The sequence below is a fragment of the Pseudonaja textilis genome, chromosome 15, assembly GCF_049901715.1.
Source record: "Pseudonaja textilis isolate UNSWEBS1 chromosome 15, rPseTex1.2, whole genome shotgun sequence".
NCBI classification, from domain to species: Eukaryota; Metazoa; Chordata; class Lepidosauria; order Squamata; family Elapidae; genus Pseudonaja; species Pseudonaja textilis.
In genome coordinates, this window is record NC_142004.1 from 9,113,587 (window position 1) to 9,126,242 (window position 12,656).

At 42.5% G+C, this 12,656-nt stretch overlaps 1 protein-coding gene across 2 annotated transcripts in view; it reads right to left on the minus strand.

Annotated features, from left to right (window-relative positions):
* Positions 1 to 214: 214 nt before the first annotated feature.
* ADGRD1 (adhesion G protein-coupled receptor D1) overlaps positions 215 to 12,656 on the minus strand; it is a 128,941-nt gene continuing 116,499 nt past the window's right edge. Inside the window, exons 22-25 of one of the 2 annotated variants that reach the window (XM_087913451.1) lie at positions 12,201 to 12,327; positions 10,626 to 10,667; positions 6,310 to 6,402; positions 215 to 4,343 (exon numbers count right to left, since the gene is read on the minus strand). In XM_087913451.1, the coding sequence (XP_087769577.1) occupies positions 4,248 to 4,343; positions 6,310 to 6,402; positions 10,626 to 10,667; positions 12,201 to 12,327 (358 nt within the window). In that variant the 3' untranslated portion in view covers positions 215 to 4,247. The remainder of the gene's footprint in view (positions 4,344 to 6,309; positions 6,403 to 10,625; positions 10,668 to 12,200; positions 12,328 to 12,656) is intronic. The other variant, XM_026716229.2, reaches the window with a different exon arrangement.

Here is a 12,656-nt window from a genome sequence, read left to right on the forward strand (position 1 = left end):
TGCAAGAAAACCACCAAGCTCAGAGGAGACCATGGACCCAATAGTTCAACCCTGAGCTACAAATCTTCCCTGCTATTGGTACTACATTTCTACTTCTACAATATTTCTAATTTCAAAACAATCTGAACAAGTTCATATCCATTTTGGATTGGAAGAGAAGATTTCCCCCCTTACTGTTGTCCCAGTCAAGAAAAGAAGAAGAGATAGGGGTGATCTATTTAACCATTTTATTCCTGTATGGGCAAAGTCATCATTTTTGCTGCTGCTTAATCTGTTTTTAAGTCACATCTCATTCAATTAAGCTTTCATATTTTTGACATCCCCACGCTGCTCCGAAGACAGATTGCAAAAAGCTGGAAAAATAAGACCTATAAATAAATGCTAGGGTATTCAGATTTTAGAAAAAGGCTACAGGCAGGGATTTAAAAAAAGAAAGAAAGAAAGAAAATCCTTGAGCATATTTACTGCATTCAGCAACACAATGAAAAAACATATACCATCCGGGATGATGAACGGTTGAAAATAAAAATTTATGGCTTATTCACATTTAATGTACATGCATATAAAGGCATGCTTGTAACCCTGTATATCACAAACTCAAAATACAAACAAGGCCCAAGCAACACACACATACACAAATAGAGGATTAAATATAGCTTTCTTTTTTTAAAAAAAAAGTATTGCAAGAAGGATTCTTAGTACAGTGTCTTCTTACTCTAAACCCTATCTGGTGTTTGCAAGGTTTTTAAATTCTTTAAATGTTTGACAAAGGGGTATTTAAATGCATGGAAGTCGATGGAAATTGAACTATTATAAATAAACACATTTATCCTGATTTCGGAAATTAGCTTAACCTTCTGAATTTATACGACATACTGATGTCTAAGATAGCCAATAGGATAAGCCACAAAATGTTTAACATAAATGGGAACACGTTTACCATGTTGTATGAATACATCTGCTAAGCCTTCAGTTGTAAGCAGGTTGTAAGAGTAAAGTTTCATCTAAATCATCGTGAATTTTAAACACGATGAGTTCAATTTCACCTTGATTAGTTCAAGCTGGAATGTGCAACTCCCCTATTCTAAGGGTGGTCAAAAAACCTAGACTTTCCTACTATAACTAGTACTGGTGACAGTGTCAATGTACTCCTAAATTATGGTGAACTCATAGGGAAAAAGGACAGAGACGGAGAAGTTATTACGAAACTTCTGAGCATGGTTCATATCTGCAGGTGAATCAGACCACAAGCTGCCTCATTTGGTAGAAAGCTTGAAGATGGCACCACATCAAAGGATAACTTCTGCATTCTGTGAAGATCAAGAAATCACAGGACCGAAAGTTATGGAGCTATGAAGCTATACGAGATGGAGACTACCACTCCATCAAATCAAGAAATCAAAGGAGGACAGGAAGTTATGGGTCTTGAGATGGAGACTACCATTTCATCAAATCAAGAAGTCAAAGGAAGAAGAAAGTTATGGGGTTTTGAAGTTACTTGAAATGGAGACCACTATTCCATCAAATCAAGAAGTCAAAAGAGGACAGGAAATTATAGGGCTATGAAATTACTTGAGATGGAGACTACCATTCCATCGAATCAAGAAGTCAAGAAGGACAAGGAAGTTTTGGGATTATGAAGTTACTTGAAGTGGAAACTACCATTCCATCAAATCAAAGTCAAGAAGGACAGGAAGTTATGGGGCCATGAAGTTACTTGAAAGAGAGACTACCATTCCATCGAATCAAGATGTCAAAGGAGGAAAGAAAGTAATGGGGCTACAAAGTTATATGCGATGGAGACCCCCATCCTGTAAAATGAAGGGGAGACTTTCTGATTTGGTTCTCTCTCTCTCTCTCTCTCTCTCTCTCTCCCTCTCCCTCTCCCTCTCCCTCTCCCTCCCTCCTATCTTTCATGGTCAGGATAACAAAGACCAACTATCCTAGGACAAATTAGATAGACAACCAAGTTGGGTCATTTTCTACAATGACTTAATAATGCATCTTCAGGCCACCAGACAAGATCTTTCTAGCTTCATCTGGACGGGCTTAGATTTGAATTAGCATGAAAAGCCTGTGATCTTCTACACAGCAATGACTCTCTCTCTCTCTCTCTCTCTCTCTCTCTCTCTCTCTCTCTCTCTCTCTCTCATTCTCTCTCATTTTCTCTCTCTCATTCTATCTCACTCTCTCTCTCATTCTCTCTCTTTGTCTCATTCTCTCTCTCATTCTATCTCATTCACTCTCCCTCTCATTCTCTCTCTCTCTCTCTGTCTCATTCTTTCTGTGTGTCTCATTCTCTCTCTCTCTTTCTCTCTTGTCCTGTTTGCTTCCACCTTTTTAAAAAAAGCAAACTTCTACTGCTTAAGACTGTCAAGATACACTACATTTAAGAATTTCCTCGAACTTGATCAGTGAGGGAACTGTACTAGAAAATCCATAAAGGGAGGTGGAGAGACCTCGGCTGAATTAATCAAATGTTGCTTTTCTTTTCAGAAGCTACAGCATTACTGCGTGGTTGGAAAAACTCAACCGTTTGCTCATCAGGAGAAAGGAAGGGAAAAAAAATTAAAATGACATTCATGGATAATCACACAATTCCAGCTGCAGCCTGGAATTGCCCAGAGTCATTTTTTTCTGCCTTGTTCATTTCTACGGAGGTGGGTTGGTTGTTTCTTTTTATTTCGTTTTTGCTTTGCGGGGAGGAATGTGACTGTTTGGCATTCAAGTTTCGTTCTGACTGTCGAGATGGACAGGGAAGCAATTGTGATTTTCCACAAGGGAGAATTCCGTTCGGTCTGCAAACAGGACTCAGCAGAGACATGGAGCCACATCTGGGAAGATGGGAGGGTTCTGTACAGGTGTTTTCCCCAGGTGAGGATAGTAGCTACTTCCAATGATATGAAGCTGCAGGTGTCCATCACAACCAGTATTAGGATGATCTGGAGAACAACTAAGCAGATGTACCTGAGGCTCAAATGTAACATCTGCTATTTCTGCTGGTCTCCAGGCCAAGATCAGAAAACAGAGCTTGGTTCCATTGCCTTTGCTTCTGCAAGGTTTCCTTCAAATGAAGGATTTGAAGTTGGGTATTTCCTGGTGTAGCTTCTCCATTGTATTCTTCAACTATCTAATCATGCATAGGTCTATGTAGAGTTGGTCAAGAGCTCTTCAATGTTAGTGTCATGAGAAAATTTAGCTTTGCAGATCAGGAGATCCTACTGAAGTTTTCTTCCCCACAAAAGTCCAGGTAGATTGTCAGTCATCTAGGTCATGGTTGTCCCAAAGGTGCTTCACTCAAGACGCAACTGGACTTTCTAGTTTTTCTTTGAAGATGCTTCGCTTCTTATCCAAGAAGCTTCTTCAGCTCTGTCTGGATGGTGGAGAAGGGAAGGATGTATACTCCTTGCAGACAGCTGGTCATTTGCATCCTTTTGGAGGGTCATTGAGGCCACCTGGAGGTTTGTCTGCGTCCTCGGGGTCACCTGAGTGGTGCAAATGGGTGTGGAGTCTTCTAGAAACGGTTGAAAGGACTGTGCTCTAGACTGGAGATAGATGATGTCGTATCTTTCCCTCTCTGTTGAGAGGGGGCTGTTCAATTTTGACGTAAATGGCCTCTTTGACCCCAGTGGTCTTCCTGTCCAAAATGTGGACTTGTCTTTTAAAGGCAGATGGATGGCTGAATCTTATCCTGATGGGTTTGTTCTCCTATGTTGTGCCATGTGTTTATGAAGTGGTGGTTTTGTTTCCCCAATATACATATCTGCTCATGGGTCTCTGCGTTATACTGCATATACCCTGTTGCTCAGTTGCGTCTGGGTGTTTTATCTTTGGGGTGAGCCACCATCATCTGAGTGCACCATCCAGTCAGAGCTGAAGAAGCTTCTTGGATGAGAAGCAAAATGCCTTCAAAGGAAAATCCAATTGCCTCTTGAAAAAAAAAAGGCACCTTTGGGGCTGCCTCACAAATCTTCCTCAGCTTCATCCCTGCCAGTGCTTAGATGACCATCCAGTGTAAAATGTCCATAGCCAATCCTCCCAGTCCAAAGGAGGCCCAGGAAAACTGGAAGTATGGATTCAGTCCAATGGGCAATTCTGCCCCTCCTCAATTTAGCAGGAAGGAAGTAAAGAAGTGCTTCCTGCAGGAACAAATTCTCAAAGAGTAATAGGTAGTCAGGCAATGAATGGAAGATCCCGAGGATGTGGTTTGCCTGGGTATCAGAAGGAAGGGCTGACAGGGGTAGATGTCAGACAGCAGAAAGGTCTATCTTGTCTCCAGAATGAATGCTTTTGTTGTTAGTGTTGAGTTTGGTTGGCGTCGTTGCAGGCTTGGTTACCGTTATCTGGATTGAGAAAGAAAGAGTTGGGATAATTGATGGAGCAATAAAGGAGAATATTTGCCACTACCTAGGATCGAACCCACAGACTCCTGATTGTGAGGTGATAGCTCCACCTCTAGGCCACTGCATCAGGGTTGAGTGATGCAGTGGCCTAGAGGTGGAGCTATCACCTCACAATCAGGAGTCTGTGGGTTCGATCCTAGGTAGTGGCAGATAGTTCTCTCTCTGGGCATGATGAAAATATATCTGCTGAATATTGGTGACAGGAAGGGCATCCGGCCAGGAATCTCTCAGCTCCATTCAGTGGCCTACACTCCAGCCCACAAGGGGTCATTAAAAGGTTGATGATTTATGATTTTGTAGCTCAGGGTTGAAATGAGGGGTCTTTGGTGCTCCCTGAGTGTGGACTGCTTTCATGCAGATGTTGCATTACCCAACCTGGGCAACATCCTCACTGCTAGTGATGTTACTTAGTTTGTAATCTAGCACGGATGGTGTTACATAGTTTTAGGTAATGAAACATCTGCAAGGCAACATCCTCACTGCTAGTGATGTTACTTAGTTTGTAATCTAGCACGGAGGGTGTTACATAGTTTTAGGTAATGAAACATCTGCAAGGCAACATCCTCACTGCTAGTGATGTTACTTAGTTTGTAATCTAGCACGGAGGGTGTTACATAGTTTTAGGTAATGAAACATCTGCAAAAAGGAACCAAGCTCCGAGAGTACCATGGACCCCTCATTGATGGAGCATTGAGAAATTGCTAATATACTGTACCTACACACTTTCTCTCATACACCTCTTGGATTCAAGATGAAACTCGTGAGTCCAGCTTTATGCATCATGTGATGAATGCACAGGTAAGAAAGTGACTGTTTTTTTCTTGGATTTGTCCCCAACAACTGGCCTTTCAGCAATGCTACCTATGAGCATCTCATCTCTGATACAACCCATTTAGAGTTAGCAGCACCCGATGGCCCATTTCTCCATGAATTTCACTAGGTCCTCTTCAGGTCCACCAAGTTAAGAGGACAGAGTCCATGCAACATGTTTATTTAATTAATGATTTCACCCATTTGGAGGGTTGTCCCATTATGTTGCATCATAAACTTCTAAAATGGGCTCGATAAGTTCAAAGCACTGAGCTTGAAGAAACATAATATTCAAGGTCCAACCTACCCAATCTAAACAGGCTTCTAAGTCTATACTTGACTTAGGACGCCATGTTGCATGGACAATTCCCAATAAGTACAATGGAAGCAACCTTCTCCCAGGACAGACCCTACCAAAGTATGTGTGGAGTGGAAATCAACAATGGCGTCATTGGAATAAACCTGGATGGTTCCCAACTGGATTCCAGTGTTGGGATGTATAGTGCCATGATGGTGAACCTATGGCATGTGTGCCACAGGTGGCATACAGAGCCATTTGAGCAGGCATGTGAGCCCCAGCCAAACATACCTGCACTGTGCATGCACGCACCTCCCAGCTGATTTTCGGCTTGTTTAAGGCAGTTTTCACCCTCCCAGAGGCTCCAGGGAAGTCTCTGCAGCCTCGGGACACCAAAAAATTCGGCATTTCAGAAATACCGGAAGTGCCTGTTTTCAGCCTACTGAAGGCATCCGGAACCCAGGGGAGGCTGTTTTTCGCCCTCCCAGGGGCTTGAGGGAAGCCTCTGCAGCCTCGGGAGGCTGAAACATGGGCCTTCTGGAAATACCAGAAGTGCTGGAATGGGTTTGTTTTCTATCGTGCACACACACACACACTTTTGGCACACCACTTTTGTGCAGGGGTTGGAGTAGAAGAATCATCAACAATGACGATTTGCAAACAGCACACAGGTCTAGAACAGAACCTGCTGGAGAAGACATGGTAGAAAAGAACCTTTTCAGATTTCATTTTTTGGAGGGGAGTGTTCCACTCTCCTTAGAGGAAGACAGAAGGCAGAGGGGTTCTAGCAATACTTACAATATCAGAATTGAAAGCTTTCACGTTGATGTTGCGGATGGAGCTGCTGGTGAGAGACCACACCTTCGTTTTGTGCTTAAAGGCGGCTCTAACCTTGGCAGGGAAGAGAAAGATGTCCCAAGTTAGGAAGACATGAGCTCTTGAGGCTACCTCGAAAGTCCCAATTTGCTCCCTTTCCGTCAGGTTGATTTGTTTTCCCTTCCTCATGGACAATTTTTTTTCCAGCACCATTGTAACTTCAAATGGTGCCTACCTAAATGGTCCTAAGTCAAGGACTAGCTCTCATCACTAAGGCAATGAAAAGAAGTATCCTCCAAAAAAGTTTCCCCTCTTGGTTACAAAGATATGTCCTTTGTTCATTCTTCTTCACCTTTACCTTCCACAAAGAAGAGGGAGTCAAGCTATTCTCCAAAGCACCTGGGAGCAGCACAAGAAGCAATGGGTGGAAACTAATCAAGGAGAGAAACAACCTAGAATTAAAGAGAAACTTCAAAGTGAGGACAATCAACCAGTGGAACAGGTTGCCACCAGAAATCGTGGGCACTCTATCACTGGATGTTTTTAAGAAGAGATTGGATAACCATTTGTCTGAAGTGGTGTAGGATTTCCTGCCTAAGCAGGGGGTTGGACTAGAAGACCTCCAAGGTCACTTCCAATTCTGTTATCCTATCCTATCCTATCCTATCCTATCCTATCCTATCCTATTCCATCTCCCAGGAGAAATGGAATTCCACCACTTAGGTCTACATGCTTCTGCAGAACTCAAATGTCACAGATTTCTCAAATAGATAACAGATAATCAGAGTTGGAAGGGACCTTGTAGATCATCTAGTCCAATCCCCCGCCCAAGCGGGAGACCCTACACCATTTCTGACAAATGGCAGTCCAATCTCTTCTTGAAAGTCTCAAGTGATGGTGGCACCCCTGCTTCCTTCAACCGACTTATCCCTCAACTCTTGGGATCAGATTGCTTCCAGTGAATTTGTCCTTAAAAAAACATACCTCCCGCTGAATGAAGCTCCGGCTGTGATACCTCCAGTTGAACCCAGAAGGGAAATTGACACGAAATATTTCAAATTACAGTTCAGAAGAGCAATTGTGTAGGGGTAAGGTAGCTCTGTAACGATGTTTGGCTGGAATTGTGTTGGTCTCTGAGAGATGGCTGATGGGTTAGACATTTCTGGATGAAGGATCAAAAAGAAAACACTAAATAGATCCGACTCCATGTCTTAATTGGTGTATCAGCCAGGAACAACTATTGTGGCACTCAATGGTGCTATGCGGGCAGTTGACTTAGAATAGCGATGTATAATTTTCCCCTATTGTCCAATTGGGATCGAAATGACCTTTTAATGAATACCTGAAATTGTCTCTATTATTTCGGTCTCTCTTCGGGGATGCTCACCAGCAGTAGAGAAGAAGAAATGAGATCTAAGTGAGCAAAAGCATGGAGAAGAAGGACGGGCGGTATCCAGGAAGAGGAAGAATCAGAAAAGGACATTTCTCTCTCATTGCCTTTCTTTGGCATCGGCGAGGTAGCTCATGTTGGCAAGAAGAGTAATGTTGGGCTAAAAGCTGTTTAAAAGGCTAGTTTTGGTGTGATGGGGAAGGCCTCAAGCTAAACAGTAGAGTGACAGGGCTGGAGGAGCTCCCAGACTGGGAAAGCGGACCCTTCAAAGTTCTTCCCTGGGATGTAGCTCACTTGGGGAGATAGCAAGGTCTTCCACATATTTTCACTTCAACTCTCAAGAACAGTGGAGGATCTGCGCTGCACATTTCCTATCTCTGGAATTACCAAAACATAGTTATGGGTTTGTCTAGGGAGATTCTCAGTCATCCAGGTCATGGTTGTCCCAAAGGTGCTTTTGCTAGAGGGAACTGGACTTTGTTTTTCATCGTAGATGTTTCGCTTCTCACCCAAGAAGCCTCTTGAGTTCTTCAGTCAAAACTAAAGTAGCTTCTTGGCTGAGAAATAAAACATCTTCAAGGAAAAACCAAGTCCAGTTGCCTCTTGAAAAAACAACTTTGGGACACAGTTATGGGTTCTTCCAATTTTTGCATCTACACCGGAAAGAGACATGCAGATAAGATAACAGATAATCAGAGTTGGAAGGGACCTTGTAGGCCATCTAGTCCAACCCCCCGCCCAAGCGGGAGATCCTACACCATTTCTCACAAATGGCAGTCCAATCTCTTCTTGAAAGTCTCAAGTGATGGCGCTCCCACAACTTCCGAGGGCAACTTCTGTTCCATTGGTTGATTGTTCTCACTGTCAGAAAGTTTCTCCTTATTTCCAGGTTGAATCTCTCCTTGTTCAGTTTCCATCTATTATTCCTTGTCTGGCCTTTAGAAAATAGCTTGACTCCTTCTTCCCTGTGGCAACCCGTCAAATACTGGAAGACAGTCCTTCATGTCTCCCCTGGTCCTTCTCTTCACTAGACTACCAAGCCCAGTTCCTGCAACCGTTCATTGTATGTTTTAGCCTACAGTCCCCTCAACATCCTGGTTGCTCTTCTCTGCACTCTTTCTAGAATCTCAACATCTTTTTTATAATGTGGTGACCAAAACTGGATGCAGGACTCTAGGTGTGGTCTTATTAAGGCTTTATAGAGTCGTATTAGTACCTCCCTTGATCTTGATTGTATCCCTCTGTTAATACAACTTAGGAATGCATTAGCTTTTTTGGCTGCTGCTGCACAATGCTGGCTCATATTTAGCTGGTTGTCCACTAAGACTCCAAGATCCCTCTCACAGTTACTGCTATTGAGCCTGGTTTCACCCAGCCTATATGTGTACTTTTGGTTTTTCTTGCCTAAGTGTAGGACTTTACTTTTCCCTATATTGAATTTCATTTTATTAGATATGGCCCAGGGTTCTAGTCTGTCAAGATCTATCTGGATCTTGAGCCTATCTTCTTGGGTGTTGGCGATTTCTGCCAGCTTAGTATCATCTGCAAATTTGGTAAGTTCCCCTTCTATTCCCTCAACTAAGTCATTAATGAAGATATTGAGGAGTACTGGGCCTAAGATGGAACCTTGTGGCACCCCACTGCTTACTTCCCTCCATGTAGACTTAGACCCATTAAGGACTACTCGTTGAGTACGGTTTGCCAGCCAGTTGTGAATCCATCTAGTGGTGATGCTATCTATCCCACTTTTTTCTAGCTTACTAAGAAGTGGGTTGTGGTCTATTTTGTCAAATGCCTTGCTGAAATCTAAATATGCCCACAGTATTTTGCTGGTCTACTAATTTAGTCACTGTGTTGAAGAATGAAATAAGATTGGTTTGGCATGATCTGTTTTTAACAAACCCGTGCTGACTGCTAGTTATTACTTTACTTGTTTCTAGATGTTGGCAAATCTGTGTTTTTATTATCTTTTCCAGTATCTTCCCAGGTATTGATGTTAGCCTGATTGGTCTATAGTTTCCTGGGTCTATTTTTTTTCCTTTTTTGAAGATGGGAACCACATCAGCTCTTTTCCAGTCCTCTGGTAGTTCCCCGGTGCTCCAGGATTTTTGAAAGATATGGTGCAGTGGTTCTGAGATGACCTCTGCCAGCTCCCTTAAAATGCTAGTGACCCTGTGACATATTCAGTTGCAGCACTCAAACTCCCTAACGTTTTCTTCAAAACCCTGAAAGTTTTGGTTGGGAAACATCTAGAGGTCATTGAATTGCCAATCTTGGATTTACGCAACCTTGAGAACACGAGGTTGTCTTTGCCCGAGATGTGGCTATGAATGTGTTCTCAAAAGTTGACTCAGTCAGGAGAAAGAAGGCCTTAAGGCCTTAAAGAACTCTATTTGATTGAATTTGCTTATAAATGCAGTCCAAATTAAATTCTATTCAGTAATTCAGTAGAGTTGACATGGTTATTCCTGACATAATTAATGAAGTCCCTTCTGGCATTTTCAGATGATAATTGGGTGGTAATATTTCAAATGAACTAAGTAGCTATGCCATGAGCTTTGATTTAACCAGATCTAGTAAAAATAAATAAATAAATAAATCCGGGTATATGAGCAGCTTGTTTGAAGGCCTGGAGTCCTTGGCTGACTAGTTTTCTAAAAACACCATCAATTGCGGGGATGACAGCTAAATATACCATTATATAAACTATACATGTTCCGTTGCAAAAGAAAATGTTTTCCCTAGAGCCTTGTAATTAAATGGCCCCATTCTCCTAACACAAGGGCTATTTTTCAGTGTAAACTTTAAATCAATGTATTTTTTCCCGCTAAAGGGATACATAATGATATTCTTATTCCAGCATCAACTGGGTTTTATTCCCTGAAATTGGGGGGAGATGGGAACATACCTCTGAGTTCAGGAGGCAATGGAACAGAAAGATGAAAAAACCCTGAAACGATAAAATCAAATTATTATTTTTTTTTAAAAAAAAAAAAGCAAAGAAAGTCAGAAAGGACATTTGGAGCTACTACAGTTAAGGGAGGAGATTTGTGGTGTACGAAAGTTTTTGGAGGTCTGTGACCTTGCTGACAATTGTTGACTAAGAAAAGTGTACAAGTAGTCCTCAACTTACGAGCACAATTGAGCCAGCATATGCCAAAGGCGCATGGAGGGCTGTTACCTTCCCACAGAAGGGGTACCTATTTATCTACTCTCATTTGCATACTTTCAAACTGCTGGGTGGGCAGGAGCTGGAGGGAGAAATGGGGAGTTTACCTCCGTTGCACGGAGTTTGGGTCTTGAACCCGAGCTGGCAGCTGACAAACTCAGTGTCTTTAACTGCTGAGCCATCCCATCCCTGACTGTTGTTGTAGGTGACTCAGTGGTGGGATTTCAACTAATTTAATAAATTATTGAGAAGAGGGAAAGCGACTTTCTCCTTCCGTCGTACTGGCTACTCTGCTGCCCATTTCTCCATTGCACTGCAGTGCACGCTTAGATAGCGTGTGTGTGTGTTAATGTCAGCTGGTGCTCCATTCGAAATCCAAGAAAGAAAAACTTAGACTCGTTTAATTCGAGAAAAGATATCTTTTACTGGAAGTCAAGTGGTAGCAACAAAAGAATTCTGAATCTGAGGAAATTGGCGCGTAAATCACATATACAAAGTAATGGCAATGTTCCCACCCCCCAATAGTTCAAATGGTTCTTCCAATTAAAAGTTGTGGATGTCATCATCTGGACACCTTCAAGTGGTGATGTGGCTTCTGCCCGTTGACCTTGGCATACTTTGATAAAGGTTTGCAGCTGCGCAGAGAAGAGAAAGCTAAGCAAGAAATAGAAACCTAAGCAAGAATGTCCTCTTCCCCCTCCTCAGTTTATACAGTAGTAGTTTGCAACACCTCCAGCTCACTTCCCATACTTTTTCCCCCTCCTCCCCCCGTTACTTATGACAGCCGAAAGATGCAAATTCAAAGGAAGAAAATCCTGAAGGCTGACAGGTAATTTAACAACTGGTTCACTTGAATCGGTGTGAACCAGCTGAATCCCACTACTGAAGTGATTGCTAAAGATTTGGCAGTTGGTCCACCTGACTAAATGGAACATCTAAGCCATTTTTGTCCCTCAACAATGCCAATGGTTGCATTCAAATATAGCACACATGTGGATTTTATTAAAAGAAGCTTAGTGAGCTGCAGCGGCGCAGTGGTCAGAGGGCAGTACTGCAGGCTACTTCTGTTGCCTGCCGGCTGCCTGCAATTTGGCAGTTCGAATCTCACCAGGCTCAAGGTTGACTCAGCCTTCCAAACAGGTCGGTAAAATGAGGACCCAGATTGTTGGAGGCAAGAGGCCAACTCTCTAAATTGCTTAGAGAAGGCTGGGAAACACCGTAAAGCAGTATAGAAGTCTAAGTACTATTAGGTTATCTTACTGCTTTAAATACAACAAACCTCATTATAGCACCTTGAGAGGTGTGTGGCCATACCTGCAATGAGTTAAATATTGCAAACATGTACTGGAACACCAACGCTCGGTCATTCACTGCCAGGACTCCAAAGATCCACGAACTTCCCAAGATAGGTAGGAGAACAGCAACCGCTTTAGCTGTCAATCTGTAGATACAAAGAATAGATTTGGACCCTTGTTTTCACATGTAGTATTCAGCGGGGGGGCAGGGGGGTTGTTTTAAGCAGAAAAGAGATCACATCAACATTCTCTACATGCTGTGCGTTGCAATGAGTGTAATAAGGCATTGTGGCTAGAGGATGAATAATTTGATTGATTGATATGGTGCATAAGAGAAAACTGGTTCCAGAAGGAGATTGCTAATAACATTTTGTGTAAAATCAGAAGGGAACAAAACATAGCATTATTTATATGGAGGTTCTTTGGCCTTAACAGGCATATAAATTAAATCCAGATCCTTTGAATGGCAGTCACA